General features: G+C 35.8%; 1 protein-coding gene across 1 annotated transcript; it reads left to right on the top strand.

The window, feature by feature from the left end:
- Positions 1-15,369: 15,369 nt before the first annotated feature.
- On the top strand, positions 15,370-16,640 carry LOC147548261 (uncharacterized). Its single transcript, XM_086672585.1, has 4 exons — positions 15,370-15,439; positions 15,530-15,667; positions 15,831-16,245; positions 16,402-16,640. The coding sequence occupies exons 1-3, from the start codon at positions 15,371-15,373 to the stop codon at positions 16,209-16,211; spliced, it is 588 nt and encodes a 195-aa protein (XP_086528711.1). The 5' UTR covers position 15,370; the 3' UTR covers positions 16,212-16,245; positions 16,402-16,640.

Genomic DNA, 16,640 nt, shown 5'->3' with positions numbered 1-16,640 from the left:
AAGATAATAATACCATTTAACAAATTTAGGTTGCAAATATTAACACTAAATAATACTAACTGTAACATTAAAAAATTTAGGTTTCATAATCATAAATGAAGACCATTACTTGTTTAGTTTTGAACCTAAATGACTAAATCTAGTATAACAATATAAACATCTAACAAATCTAGGTTGTAAATAATGATAGTAAAGAAATTACTGATTTTGTTATCATAAATGGAGATCAAGGTTGTTTAGTTTCAAACCTAAATCTAAGATAATAATACATTAATACTGACATCCAACAAATCTAGGTTATATACAATAAGATTGGAAGAAGAAGATTACTTACTTAGTTACTTGGAGTCTTGGAAATGTGAAGAAGCACAAAAATTTTCGAGTTGGAGAGTGAGCCTTAATCTTTAGTCGTGAACTATAGAAGTGAAGAAGAAAGAACAAATCGTGCATTTTCTACCGTAGTCTTTACTCTGTAGTTGTTATGCAAGAAGAAGAAGAAGAAATCTTGAAACCCTAGGAGGCACTACTAAGTACCAACACCATGGAAGCAGAAAGCCTGGAAAGTGTTAAGTTTGTGGTCATCCAACTCAAAACCAATTGGCAATGAGTGGAGAGGACCTTGACCTTATATTCTTGGTTACTAGAATCCCATTCTCCCATGTGGGACTATTCTCACACACCCCTCACGTGTAGGGTTCTTTGACCCTAACACGTGTATTTCTTCGGGCGTCGTGGAGCACGTGTGGCTTTTTAGCTATCACGTGTGGGCCTAGCTCTGATATCATGTTAAGTTTGTGGTCATCCAACTCAAAATCAATTGGCAATGAGTGGAGAGGGCCTTGACCTTATATTCTTGGTTACTAGAATCCCATTCTCCCATGTGGGACTATTCTCACATAAAGAAATAAAGAATCGAGTGAAGGAGGGATAAGGTTTGGGCCTTGTTTGTTTTCTAACTTGTTTTGATTTTCTAATTTTTTTAAAATATGGTAACACTTTGATGTTTTAAACTTTTGATCGAACTAATATTATTATTGGATCTCCACCTGTCATCATATATTTATATACATATAATATGTAAAAGATATTAACAAATGGGTTGGTTCGGTTTGGCCGGTTATCCGCCAAGGAAATCCATAGGCCGAACTAACCCACTCGGTTTTGTCTATATAGCATCTGAGCCAATCCGCCCACCTATTGGATCAGTTACCGAACTGTCAAAATCCGTTTGGATTGGTTTGGTTTGATCGGTTTGGATACTAAATGTACACCCCTAACTATTACTATGTAAATGATTGCCACAACATTCAGATTGAGGATCTTGCTGAAAGTGTCTTGAATATGGGTTTGATATCTAACCCGGTTTATTTTGGCCGTCAGCGTAGCTGATTACTGAGACATGGCTGGTATGCGAAGCACGGTTCTAAGGCAGAGCTGATCTCCGAGACAGAGCTGGAATGCGGAGTTGTGCTTATGTCGGTTATTAGTGTTAGCGTATCCATGTGTATTTCGGATTTAGAAAGACAGTTGGTGAAGCAGTGTGATGCAGGCGCATAAGCGTGTGGGCCACGTCCACGCGTGCCCACACCCTATTGGGTCATAATAGTAGTTTATTTAGTAGAAGAGAAGTTACTTTAATTTGATATTTCTTTAATTTTAAGTTTCTATGTTTGAGTAGTTTATTATTTTAGGAATCCTAGTTTGAGTCTATCTAGGAAGGTTTATTATCTTATAAAAGGAGATCTAGTCTATGTTATTATTCACCTTGAAGAGAAAAACAATTGAAGTTATTAAGAATTTAAGTTTAGTTTATCGTTTCTTACAGTTTTCTTTAATTGTTCTTAGTTTATTTTATTGTTCTTTAATTATTCCGCTGCGTCTACATCAAGTGGTAATCAGAGCCATTTTTTTTTTAACCAATCACAATGGTTAATCCTACCGTTCCTACTCCAACAATCAAAGAGAAGACACCAACTTTTGCCTCCGAATGGGACAACATCAATAAGAAGTTATCCTCGGTTACAAAATTGGAAGAAGCTTTCGAAAATTACAAGAAGGAAAATATGGAAAAATTCGATCAAGTCAATGATTCCATCATGAAGTTATCTAAACAACTCGAAGGCATATGTAAGTCTCCCTCTTTTACCACCACTCCTTCTTCTACTACTTTCATTCAAACATCATTACCAATCCCAACCACAACACCAATTTCAAATTCCCTACTTGGACAACCTAACACTAACCCAATCCCGACCACTTTCCTCCCACCGATTCACATCAACCCTAGATCACCACTCTCACCGGTTTTTCCACTAACATACATAAACCCTACATCCATTCCAACCACACCACCTTTCTCCTTCAACGAACAACAAACATCAAACCAACCCGAATCGTTCTCCCACCATTCTACTACCAACCCAAGTATCACCCAACCGTACCCCTTTCAAACACCTCGGCAATATTATTCACCAAACACCATCCCACTCGAAACCCAAACCCAAAACCGCCACACTGAACCCTCACGAACCAACATGGACACACCTATTCGCCAACACTCTCGTGCCATCTCTCCACATCTCACGCCCATTCGAGGAACACCCTCTTCTCACCAACAAACCGATAGTCACCACACCTCCTATCACCACGAACCGGATACCGTAACCCACCACGCCCATGAATTTGCCGATAGCTACCAACCTACCCGAACCCGTATACCCGAACCGGCCATCAACCGACCCACCGCCTACCCGCCTCCCTCTCATAACCGAGACATAGGGTCCCCATTAACCCATACCCAAAACCAAGAAGACCTATTTGAGCCCGACTACTCCCCTTACCATTATGAAGCCCGTCCACCAAACCGATCACACCTTTATGAACCGGCTAGAACCAAAAACCGACCCACCTTTCCGGAACCACATCATAACGGGTCCATGCAACGTAACCGTTATACTCGTCCCCGTCCTAAGTATAATGAACCAGACGACTATCACCTAGAGGATGATCACGATTTTCCACCACCTTCTTCTATGTACCCTGTCCGAATGGACGTCCCGGCATATGACGGTTCAATCAACATTGAAAACTTTTTGGATTATATAGCTCGAATGGAAATATTCTTTGATGTTATGCAGGTATATGGACATGAACAGGTAAGATGTGTCACCGGATATCTTTCAAAAACAGCTTTAACATGGTGGAAACAAGAATCTGAACAACTACGGGTATCAAATCTTCCTCCCATATCCTCGTGGTCTGAACTTAAGCCACTTATGATGGCCCGTTTCCTCCCTCCCGATTATGAAAATCAGTTATGTCTGGAATATCTTCGTTGTCGTCAAAGACGACGTTCAGTTGAGGAATATGCCTCTGAATTTCAGCGTTTAAGTACTCGGCTTAATCTACCCGATACTGAATCCATGAAATTGGAAAATTTTAAAGATGGCCTTCGAGGTGACATTAAGGATCTTGTCAACCTCCGTCCTTTCTCTTCCGTCTCGGAATGTATTAGTGTGGCTCGTTCTTTTGAATCAGATTCTAGATCTATTTATAGGGGGAACTACAATCGTACTAATTATATTCGACAACCTACAGATGATACTGATCTTTCGAAACAATCAGATGATGGAGCTAAGATTGTTCCTGAAAATCCTTACAAAAAACAACCTCCAGGTAAGTGTTATCGTTGCTTTGAGACAGGTCACTATTCTAATAATTGCCCGTTACGTGGTAAGGCAAATTTAGTGGAAAAACAGGATTACTTGGATGAGGAGACCGATCATGTCAATATTGACCCGGATTCAGGTGACCGTGTTATGTTAGTCACTCGTCGGATACTTTTTGCTCCTATTGAACATGACCTTTCTCAACGGAAAAATTTATTTGTTACTCGAGGAACGGTCTTGAACAAAGTTTGTACGATTGTTATTGATAATGGGTGTGTGGAAAATTTGATTTCTTCAAAACTTGTGGCTTACCTGGGTATTCCTACTATTCCAAAACCACACCCTTATCATACTGCTTGGATTCAATCCGGTACTGCTACCCGTGTTGATCGAATGTGTACCTTTTCCCTCTCTTTTGGCTCTTTCTATTTATCTGACATTACTTGTGATGTTACCGATATGGATCTTTGTCATATTATTTTGGGACGCCCTTGGCAGTCGGATGTGGATGCTATTTACAAGGGTCGTTTGAACGTTTATGAGTTTCCATGGATGAAGAAGATTATCACCTTGTTACCGATTGCGAAAGGATCTGATGCACTTGCTTCCATCTTACAATCGGTTCGGGACGAACCTTCTGGGGAACGGGGTGCTGATGCAGGCGCATAAGCGTGTGGGCCACGTCCACGCGTGCCCACACCCTATTGGGTCATAATAGTACTTTATTTAGTAGAAGAGAAGTTACTTTAATTTGATATTTCTTTAATTTTAAGTTTCTATGTTTGAGTAGTTTATTATTTTAGGAATCCTAGTTTGAGTCTATCTAGGAAGGTTTATTATCTTATAAAATGAGATCTAGTCTATGTTATTATTCACCTTGAAGAGAAAAGCAATTGAAGTTATTAAGAATTTAAGTTTAGTTTATCGTTTCTTACAGTTTTCTTCAATTGTTCTTAGTTTATTTTATTGTTCTTTAATTAATTATTCCGCTGCGTCTACATCACAATGGGATTAGGGTTTTAGTGACTATATAAACTAAAACCCTAGGAGATATATGTGTCTAATTCTCACGAGTCTCTTGTGTAACTTGTTTGCTTATCATAGTGGAAATCATCGCTCCGTTGTCACTGTGGAGTAGGTCTCACCAACCGAACCACGTAAATCTCTTGTGTTCTGTGTGATTTTTATTTATTTCCTATTGCTTTTCTTGGATTACTTGATTTCGTTCACAACAAAACTGCTTTTGTCATAACAGATCTGGTAATAATATAACAAAGAAGTGAAGAGAGGGTGCAGAGGAAAACAAAGCCCCACGTCGAAGAAGATGCCACAAAATTATAGGGCTTGACCATCTTTTCTGAAACCTAGTTGTCGGGGCTACGAATGATTAACTCAAACTTCTCTAGTATTCAGAGGGGAAGATCTGCTCGCGTGAAGGAACTGTGAAACTCTCGATGACCGATGATCCTGGGGCATAACCATGTTGGAAACAAGAAAGCTGGAAGAGTCTGTCGAGATGAAAGAGTCAGACTCAGTTGAAGGAACTCCCTGATGTTGAGTTAAAGTGGAAGTGTCAATCTGAGGACGATTGTTATTCAAATCATAGTCTAGATACTTGAGTCGACAAATAACCCGTTGATGACACCTTATGCTAGATGGAGAGGTGTATTGAGACTAACAAAGAACTTTAGAGTATGAGTTTCTGAACGGAAAAAGAAGAGGAGTCCCTCGATTACCAGACATAAACCTATGAGAAACTAGGATTTTAGGGTCAAGAACGGAGCTCCGAAGTCAAAAGATTCGCGGGGGAAGACAATGGATTTGAAGTTTGACTCGAAGACGTAAGAGAATCTTGAAGAGTGAATATAAAAAAACTACTTATAAAATACTAGGGATATGTTGGAATGATGACAACAGGTCACGGTTATCACGCGAAACGTCCGTGTGGCAAATTACAGCTTGTAACGCTAACATCAAACGATCGTCAACTAACCGAGTAGATTTTAAGAAGATAATCAGGCCATAAATTTAATGCGGTCGCAAAAGAATCTAAGTGACATGAGCAACGTAAGAAAGTGTGTCGACTAAGTAGACGCTCTGTCCCAAAGAAGAATCAAATTATGACACGCAGAGCAATGCCTTCTGCTCTGTCTTAGAAAAGATTCACCTTTTTAAGTTAATAACTATTGATGACTAACTATGACAGGTTAATGAAAGCATTAAGTTACTTTTACTCCTTACCATGTCTACATTCTACTAAGGAGTGGGGGACTCATGATGAGACACATATAGGTCACCTTAAAAAATCAAGAAGTCAATCGGTTGGCACAGGTAGTACGTGTCGGAACCTTGAAACCGCATGAACGAGACTTTGACAAAACCGACAGGGAGGTGGACTTGAAAGAACTCCGGCACCTGAGCCTTGACATGGGAGGTCGGGACAAGTATCTTCAGCTCCTTAGGCTACATCATGAGTAAGAGCTAACAAAAAGGTGGATACGAGTAAGCTCTGAACCTAAGCCATGAAATGGGAGGTTTGCAAAAGTATCTCAAGATATGATCATATTTATTATGATTAGAAGGATTTCATTAATGACCCATAAATGTTAACCTCATCAAGCCCTTGATTTACTACCACCAAGAAAACCTATATAATTGACAAGGTTTATCTGAAAGGTGTATGATCCCTTTCGATTATTATTGACTTTCAACCTACAACACTGAACTAACTTGAGCCTCAAAGTGTCTTTACAAGTAGCCCCCATCTCCTTACAGGCGGCATGAAGGAAAAGTAACTCCAAGGTAAAAGGATGATTTTTCGTACGATTTTCAAGAAGCCACTTTTCGACATTATCAATAAATTGATGTAGTAAAAAAAGGTTAGCGATTTCTAAGGGACCCTAGTTTTACTTGACCAACCCAACTTCTCTTGACTTTCATCCACTCATTTCGACTAAATATTTGTTAAACCTATTCTTAAAATAAATAAATAAATAAAACAGAAAAATGATAAAATTGAAGAAGATGAGAAAAGAGAGAGAATATGAAACTAAAGAGAGTCAAAGAGATAATAGGGTTCCAGATTAGAGGGCCAACTGTCTCCGCTATTCTCTGAAAGAAAATGACAGATAAAGAAGGGTGGATTCTTTCCATCTTCATCCCTTTTTCCTTTTCTCTTTCTTTTTTCAGCAAAAAAATTTGGATACTATGTCATGGCTGAATAGTCCCACATAAAGGTGATCTAGTAACAAAGAATGAATGTGTATGTCCTCTCCGCTCTTTGTCAATTGGTTTTGAGTTGGATGACCATAAACTTAACATTGTATTAGAGCTAGGTTCCCATGTGATAGGTTTCAAATAAGCACGTATTCAGTGTCACTCGAAAAGAAAAGAAAAGAAAAGAAAATGTGTGTTAAGTTCAAAGAACGCCACACGTGATGTGACGTGTGAGAATAGTCTTACATGGAAGAAGGGTGATCTAATAAACAATAATACAGTGTCACTCGAAAGGAAAAGAAAATGTGTGTTAGGTTCAAGGAACGCCACACGTGAGGTGACGTGTGAGAATAGTCTCAACGGTGGTGATCTGATAACCAATCATACAAAGTCTAGGTCCTCTCCACTCATTGTCAATTGTTTTTTAGTTGGAATGACCACAAACTTATCACATCAATCCCCTAATGTGTGTGTGGTGCCTTTAGTTTGTGTCCTTGTCCTAAACAGGGTCCACTATACCTTTCATGGTGCCCCCAAAACTCCCCACTTTAGTTCATTTGAAGAGAAGAGTCCAGACAGGCTATCTCTTAGATAATTTTAAAAGCGCTCTCCATTAAAAAAAGCTTGTGATGACCCTTGGAATTTGGATGTCGATGGCTCGCAAGAAATTAAGTGAAGTCATTCAACGACAATAAAACCTAATAAACGGTTTTTTGCAGTGGTTAACGAGTTAAAGTGCACCCCGTAAGTGGAAATGAAAAAAAAAATGATGAATAAAGAATAACAAAACACTACGTAGTTCGTAGCTTAATCCCATTCAAACTATTTGCTTCCGAAAATAAGGCATAATTCTGGTGGTAAATCATCATTTCAAATTTCTAACCCATCTCCCACTGACTTCAACTTTGATGAAAAGTAGATGTCTGGTTAATCTCTCTATAAACATGATAAAAAAAAGTAAAAAAAATAAAACTGAATAATTAGTAGCACTAACTAGATGTAATCAACTACTTTTTGCAACTAATCTAATCAACTTCGGTGAAAAGTAGAGGTCAAGGTTATGATGGAGAGGTGAAGCCATATTGCTCCATGCTCACTTTGCTTGTCCCTTGGGTGTTAGGTACTTTAATAGTCTTCTTCAGAAAATGAACTATACGGGGTGCATGGTTGTGGATGAGGGTTTTCACGAACTCTTGAGAGTCCACGAATATCAGTTATGCAATTCCAGAAATATTTAAAAATCTGTGAATGTGTGGGGTATTTAAAATTGCATATTTGAGAGTCCATGAATGTCCAAATAATTCAAATACAGACATTTCAGAGTCCATAGATATATGTGACATTCAACTCAAGAAAAAATATTCTTTAGACTTTGGCGGATTTGAACTTTCGTTGACATTTTTGTGGATTCTAATATAAACTTAGAACGAAAACTTTCTTCCATATATGAAAAACATTTGAAATCCTTATTTGTCAAAGGTGTTAGTGATTATTAATGTTGATAATCAGGGGCGACCCTGACCCAAAGCCTCCATTTCTGAAGGGCCTCCCAATAAATGTTTATCACTTATTTACGGTTTGTTTACATCAATTATTGCAAAAGGGAAGTTGTTAGATTGGTACGTGTAGTGGTTTGCAGCCCAACAGACCCAGTTTCGACTCCCTGCAAGTGCGTTTTTTTTTTTTTTATAATTTTTCATAAAACATTACAAGGAACTAATAAAGGGCCCCAAATTTATAAACGGCTTTGGGCCTCGTAAATGGTAGGGCCGGCCCTGCTGATAATTATAATTCAATGTTAATAATGATAATAATATTAGCAACAAAAATAAATAACCATAAACCAATATAATGGAAATATGTATTATTAATAACAAGAATAATATAGTTTTATAATATTAATAATATAATAATATAATAATATAGTGTAAGTAGCTGATGTTTTTATTTGGGCCGAGTCAGCCCAAACCCATCGGACCTTCAGACGGCCCGTCTAGTTTTAAGGCATAGATGTCTAGAGTCCCATGTACTGGCTCTTCAGGCTCGTGGAGCTTTTTGTTATTTTTATTTTAAATAAATTTTTTACCATACAATCACAAATAATAATACAAATATGTCTAACTTATAATTATAATATATTATTCAAAAAAAAAGAAAATAATACAAATATGGAGCATAACTTCAAATTATAATATACTATTACATTCATAAAGTACATTATGCATACTATATAATTGTATCATGTCATACAATATGATAAACAATATATTTTCTTGTGTTCCAAGTTTGTTTTATTGCTCTTTTTTTTTTTTGATGAAAGTAGGCTTCGCCTAAATTTATTAATCAGAATGAATCAAAGAAATGTTGGATCTATCGGTCTCCAACTGACTTACAATGCACTCGGGAACTATCACCATTTCACTTGGTGTATTAAGATTGTTCCGACGATTTGAATGGGCTAATAAATGTGCGACTTTATTCGCATTTCGTGGACAAAAAGAGAAGTAACACTCGGTCAGATTTCTCTTACTGTTCTTTATGTCAATAATCGTTGATCGAATCTTCCACGGGATATCCTCTTCGGAGCTGGAGCAGGCTTTCACAACATTGATTGAGTCCCCTTCTATAATGCATATGTACTGATGCAAATCAGTTGCAATTTTCATGGATAGTAGTGCTGCCTTTGCCTCTGCTTCTAGTGCCGACGTTGCTGATGTTGAATGAACTAGAGCCATTACGAATTCACCTTTGGAGTTCCTACAAACTGCTGCTATGTTCGCTCTTCTATCTACATACCCAGCGTCGAAGTTGATCTTTAGCTCATTAGGACCAGGAGGAGTCCAGCTTTTCCCTTCTCCTGGTGAGTTATTATCGGGTATATTTTGTACTTCGAACTCATCATTTAACTCCATTGCAGCATTTATAATTTGTCGACTTCCATGGGGTTGTTCTCCAAAGACCAATTTGTTCCGAACTTTCCATAAGTACCATAGTACACAAATGCGTAGTGCGATTACCTTGTCATCCTCTTCCCCTGCCAACCAATTACATAAAATATCATGAAAGTTTCTTTCTCCTTCCAACCTCAACTCTAATGGTGGACAAATCCATGTTTCTCGTGCCATACGACACTTTCTGAATATATGGTCGACATCCTCTTCTTCTTCTTTGCAAAACTCACATAATTTTGATGCACTTGGATTAAATTTGAGAGATTTTTTCTTTGTTGGTAAAGCGTTATGAAGAACTCTCCAGACAAAAGTTTTAATTCTTGGGGCAAGGTTGAGCCTTGACCAAATCTTTTTCCAAGTTAAGCCAAAAGGGAGTTCTAAAATTCTAGATGTGGTTGGCATGTCTTTCACGATCGATGTGTATAATGATTTCGTCGTGAAACTTCCTTTTTCTGTATGTATCCACACAAGTTTATCATCTATATCTCTGCCCGGTAAATTTATCATAAGAATTGCACTTGTACCTAAGGGATCAAACGTCTCTTCTATGAACCTCTTTTTCCACGATCCATCTATATCAATAAGTTCACTCACATAAATAGGACCAGTTTCAGTTTGATCCTCCCATCTTCTCCCAGGTTTGAACCCCCTCAAATTGGGTACCCAAGGGTCCTCCCAAATTCTAATTGTTTTGCCATTTCCTACTACATAACACATACCTTTTTGTATAGCTTCTCTCAATTTCAGCATACTCTTCCACGTTGATGTTGAAAGAGTTGATGGTTTTGGTTGAAACTTCCAAAAGTCAATATGTTGAAGGTACTTCGCTGTTAATAACCGTACCCAAAGAGTAATATATTGCTCATATAAAAGTAATATATTTTCATATATATATATATATATATATATTAGTAGTCAATATCTATCTAATCATAAATAAATATATGGTGTGTTTGGATGAATGAATCTTGAATTCACTTATTCATGAGTCCAAATGATTTTTTTTCATTACTTTGCTAACTAATAAGAATTTTAGGATATATAATTAATTGATTTTTTAAAAAATGTGTTTTTGACTTTTTTTAGAAATTGCTTTTTCAAAACCGTCAGTTTTTTCTTTGAAAAATCAAAAACTCCCTGTAGTCACTGATTCACACTTAAGTTTATAGATATGAGAGACAAAGTTATGCCATAAAGTGAAATAAGTGTTTCAACAAAAAAAGAAAGTGAATTAACTAAGCATATCCAACGCAACAAGTGTCAAATATGATAAGTGAATCTTTAAATTGTCTCTTTCCTACTTAACCATTTAGATATACACTGTTAGAAAGGCTTTACCCATCCAGTACTTAAGAAAAATTCTAAAATTTATATTTTATTTCGAAAATTAATTAAATTGTTTAGGTGTCACTTAAAGATCTCAAGATGATACTCTAAATTCAAAGTGTCTTCTTAAGAATCTTTATGATAAATATAGCCACATCATTTTAGAGATTTATGTTTAGTTTCACATTAGAGATAATCTTTTAAATAACTTATAAAAAAACTTATGTGGAGCTAGTTTTAGAGTTTAGTGTTGCATTGGAGATGGTCTAAGTTTCTAAGATGGTATTTTACCGATCAAGGGCCATACCTAAGGTGACTTTCATTTTCTTTTATTATATTTTGTGTTACTTCCTATTTGCCCATTATTTTCTGTATAGTTTCACGTTTGGCCCCTAAGTGTTGCCCCTTACTCGATCTAGTTTACTCTACTTTTATTAATTCAAGTTTGAGACTTTTGTAGATTAGGAACCATATTTATTTTTCTTGCATTGAATTAGAGAATTTAAACATGTGTGAGAATCTATTAAAAGACCATACTGTGTTCATTACAATTTGTCTTCTAATTGTAGTTTGGAAGTACATACAATTTGAAAGTAGAAAAGTACTATAGCCCCATAATCTCAAATCTTGGTCCGCCCCTCATTGTTGAACTTTACTAATTATCTCATATAGTTTGTATAGGTACGTTATTATGGTTTATAGGGTTTATGGTCTTAGCTCTTAAAGTAGTTTGTAGTTATAAACATTTTGTGCTTATTTCATCCCGATGAATATTATCTATGCTCTATGGCAAAGATTTGGCAACGTTACCATATTATTATACTTTATAATTAAGGTAAACCAGTAATGAATGTGAAAGTTGCAGACCTTTTTCATGGGTCACATTTTCGTGCCTTTACCACATTTTTTAATATTTTACTCACTTGAGTACATTCTTACTACCAAATATTCCATCATTAAAAAATGTTAAAAGCAACAATAGATAATTAATAATGTTAATAAAGCTCTCTATAGGATATAATACGAAAACAATTATCGCTTTCTCTTATTAAATATATATATATGGAAAATGGAAAGACATGCATGGTATAAATTCATGTGCAACTAACCGAACCCAGCGAAAGAATAGGCAACACCTTTCACTGCCATATATGCAAGAAATCTGAATCTATAGAGCACGCATTACTTCATTGCACTATTGCCAAAAAAGTCTGGTTTCACTTTAACATTATCTCTGAGAATATTACCTCCATACAGGAATGGATCTTCTCTTGGCAACAATCGCAGCACAGATGCAATACGAAAGCAAATACACATTTCGCTACGATTCTGTGGATAATTTGGAAGAATCGGTGTGAGGGATGTTTTCAAAAAATTACTACTGACACAAACTCTATTATAAATAGAATATATCAATTTCCGGAAAAACAAGACAAAGTTTCAAGAACCAGTAGCCAGAAAACAGAAAAATGGAAACCGCCAGATAACCCGTATATCAAGATCAACGTAGATGCTTCGTTTACTACAGCAGAAAAATGTATGGGTATAGGATTAATTGCGCATAGTGCAGCAGCAAAATTTATACATGCAGAAGCAGATTTCTCCAGAGCCAGAACCAGTGAAGAGAGTGAAGCAATCGCTATCTTTAGAGGATTAACATGGGCGAAGGACAATGAATATAAAAACATTGTCATTGAAAGCGATAACTACAATCTAATAAAGCACCTCCAAGATAATACGCACGGAATCCAGTGGCAGACAACAACTTATATCTATAAAATTCAGGATATAGGGAATTACTTTGAAAGTGTAATATACAAGTATGCCAATAGGAGCCTTAACCTTCAAGCAGACCAGCTGGCAAAATGGGCCAGGAAGAAGATCAAGCGACAAACTTGGAAGAATGTACCTTACTTTCTGTATAAACATTACTGTAATAGCTTTTTAGTTTGAGTAATTTAAGCACTCTTCAACAAAAAAATAAAAAAATAAAAATAAAAAGACATCCAATGGAGGAGTGAGATCATCTTATTTGATTATCTTTTTTCTTGAAATAGTGTGATCTTATAAAAGCTATGCTTCTACATTTGTTAATTCATCAATTGAAATGTTTAAGAAAGAGGTTTTGTTGGCATTACTTTCTCCTTTATTCGTTTAATTTTTGTTTTAGATTAATTTTTATTTGAGTCCATGGGTATATAGACCAAAATTAATTTGATAATAGGTTTATAGACCATTCATCTTAGATTATGGATTTTTGGTCCTTTTACAAGAAGGGCATAAAGTATGGATAATTTATTGGGTATTACCCAATGTACCCCAATTCAAAAAACCCCGGGATATTTGAATTTCCGAGGGTTTTAGGAAACTTTCCCAAAACCCGTGGGCGTGATTTGTGGAGTATCTAAGGCAGCCGAAACAGAAAGTGGATCTCACTCTTCATAAAGACACTTTCTCTCTCTAAACCCACTCGATTTGGGTTTTCAACCAAAATCGTCTGAATATCTCGTCGATAAAACCCTAAAGAGATCGTCTTACCCAGAAAGTTTGCATCCTTTCATCTTCTCCATTCATCTTTTCCATTGAAGAACCTGTTCAGGTGAAAAGGTAAGCTGGTTGATAAACCCTTTTCGTTATCAAAACGATTTAAAATGAAACGTGTCTTTCTTTTCGTTGAAATCATTATAAATAGTTGTTGCATGTCCTTTTCACTTACTATTGAAGAGGATTTGTTGATTTTGGTAAAGATTTCTCTGTAAATAGGAAGGTTCTTTTCGGTGTAATGTCTGTTGAAATTGTTTAGGGTTTTTTCGTTGTTTTTTATTAAAAATAAAAGGGTACAAAATCGGTTTTGTATCAGGAATAATAGATCTTTAGATGTTTTTGAAGATAATCTCGACATTAAAGTTTTTAGTTTAAAATGAAAAACCTAATTCTTCTTTTTAAACTTTTACTTCTGTCTAAAAATAAAATACCTTTGTTCTAGAAAAAACATATAATTTATGGAAAATGAAACCATTGTTCTTGGTTTTAGGGTTTTATGAATTTTTTGTTCTTGGTTTAGGGTTTAATAAAAATATTGTCTATTGCAGCAAAAGGCAGAATATGACACCTAAAGGTAAATCTAAATCGAATGTTTTGGAAGAAACAACCACATTAAGAAGGAGTCCAATGAAAAGAAAGGCAACTGTTGAAGAAGTTGTTGTTAAGAAGAAATCAAAAAATAAAGAAACATCAGTATCTTAGGTAATGTATTTGGTATATGATATAATTTATTGATATTGTGAAGCTAAATTGATAAATTATGAATATTTTACATATATGTGTTGATCTTTTAAGAATTTCTCCCTTGTTGTATATACAAATTTGGGATATACATTAAAATATTAATTCTGTTCATAGATTTTTCCATCATGTTAAGTAAAGTATTCGTACTTTACATGTTTTATGTTACAGTGTACAATTTTGTTTTTTTGTGATATTGTGCAGGCTGGTGGTAGTTCTAAAAGTTTGAAGTTGAAGGACAAAGGAAGCTCTAGTAGGTGGATTGATATAGTAGGGGAACAGAAACTAATACCTGAGCAAAAGACATCGGCTCTATTCAGGTACACCCTTAGTAAACCAATAGAGTTGATCAATAGCATCCGTTCCTATATGACTGAAGAAATGAAGGAGGAGATAAGCAAAACTCCTTTCAGCCAACTTTTTGATGCAATGGCAGAAGGTACTATATTAAGGGAGAATTATACTAGTCGTCCAACGATTGCCATTTTGGATGTTCTTTGTCGATATAAAAAATCGACAAAGAAATTTGCTATTGGGGGTGTTGAGATAGAATTCAAACCTGAAGATGTCTCTTTGTTGTTGGGTATGCCCATGGAAGGTTCTGAATATGAGGCATTCCCTAAGAAAAATGATATAGATCCTTTGAAGTGTGCGTTCTTGACCAAGTATTTCAAGGAAACACTTGAAGCATCAAGAAACAAAAATATGGGTCTTTCTAGTGCTGTTGTTGGGAATGCACTTCAGAAATGCGTGAGGAACAGTGAACCAGCAATAGAATTTGTTGGTCTTCTAATTATGATGTTTTCGGCTAGCTTCCTGTTTGCCACTTTGGCTGGTTTCACTGTATTGCCTAGCATTTATAAGAACATCCAGTCTAGAAGAGCAATCAACAGGGTGTCATGGCCAAGGGCAATACACTCATATATGATGGAAACGATCGGCAAACATTCAGAAGACCCAACCAAAGCATCTGGTTGCTTGTTACTTTTGCCTGTGAGTAAATTTTTTAGAACTCCATGTTATATAAATTGTATATTATTTCATATAAAGTATAAGTAATTTACATTTCTTTTTTTCCTTTAGTTCTGGGTGTGCATGCATACTAATCTGTATCCGAAAAATGCACTGAATGCAACAAGATACCCAAGGTTCTTGAGGTGGTCTGTGGATGGATTTAGTAATGGGATGGAAAAAGATCTAGCTGCACTTGTACCTGAGGAGGTAAAATTAACTTTTTATCTATACTTTCATTAATGAAAATTTAAATTCTTTATAAATATGTTATATTTTTTTTAAAAGTATATGTAATTTATCATATAGTTTCAGAAGGTTGTTGAATGCATTTACAGAACACTCTATGATTTATGTAACTTTTTACATACAGGCTTATGAGGATGTTGTGGATGATGTGAGTGAAGAAGAGAAGGAAATGTTAAAGTTTACTGAAAAGGTAGTTGTGGAAATACCTTTTGATGAACAGTTGAATAACTTGGAGATGATGGAAGCACTCAGTAGAGAAGTGAATAAACAAAGAGAAGAATTAAAGAAAAAGGATGAGGAACTTGAAAGTTTGAGAAATGAAGTAATACAACTGAAGTTACTTTTGAAGTCTGAACAGAGGGATGAATCACTGATTCATAATGATTATAATGAAGGAATTGGTGGAGATAATGTGGACCAGAATGAGGAGGAAAATAATGATGGGGAGAAAGATAATGTCAATGATGAGAAGATTGATGGAGTACAACCGGATGATAAGGTTTAGGAAGAAGAAAATGTTGAAGAACAACAACAGGAAGGTCAGTAATTATAAATACTTTTACTGAATTCATTTATAATTTATGGTAAATTATAAATACTTTACATATACTATTATTATCACAGGAAAAAATGATATATTATTTTTTGTAAATTTTATGATAAATGAATTTTTTTCACATGATTGTTGTTGTCAGATGAAGATGGAAACGTGCCATGCACAGCCATTGTGTTGGTGCATAATGAGGAAGAGAAGAATTATAGTTCAACTCCCAATTTTGATTTGGGAATAGATTTCACAAATGCACCCGACTTCACCGACGTTGTTCAAGTTGCAAAAACCTATCTAGAGAATGCTGAAACAGATAGACTCATAGATGATGACTTTGTCCAGACAACTCCAACAACAGTAAAGAAGAAGAGAACAAAATCAAAA

The sequence above is a fragment of the Eschscholzia californica genome, unplaced genomic scaffold (genome assembly GCF_041429995.1).
Source record: "Eschscholzia californica isolate CP2 unplaced genomic scaffold, dmEscCali1.0.p SCAF_3, whole genome shotgun sequence".
NCBI lineage: Eukaryota > Viridiplantae > Streptophyta > Magnoliopsida > Ranunculales > Papaveraceae > Eschscholzia > Eschscholzia californica.
This window is presented reverse-complemented; position numbering and strand designations above follow the sequence as displayed.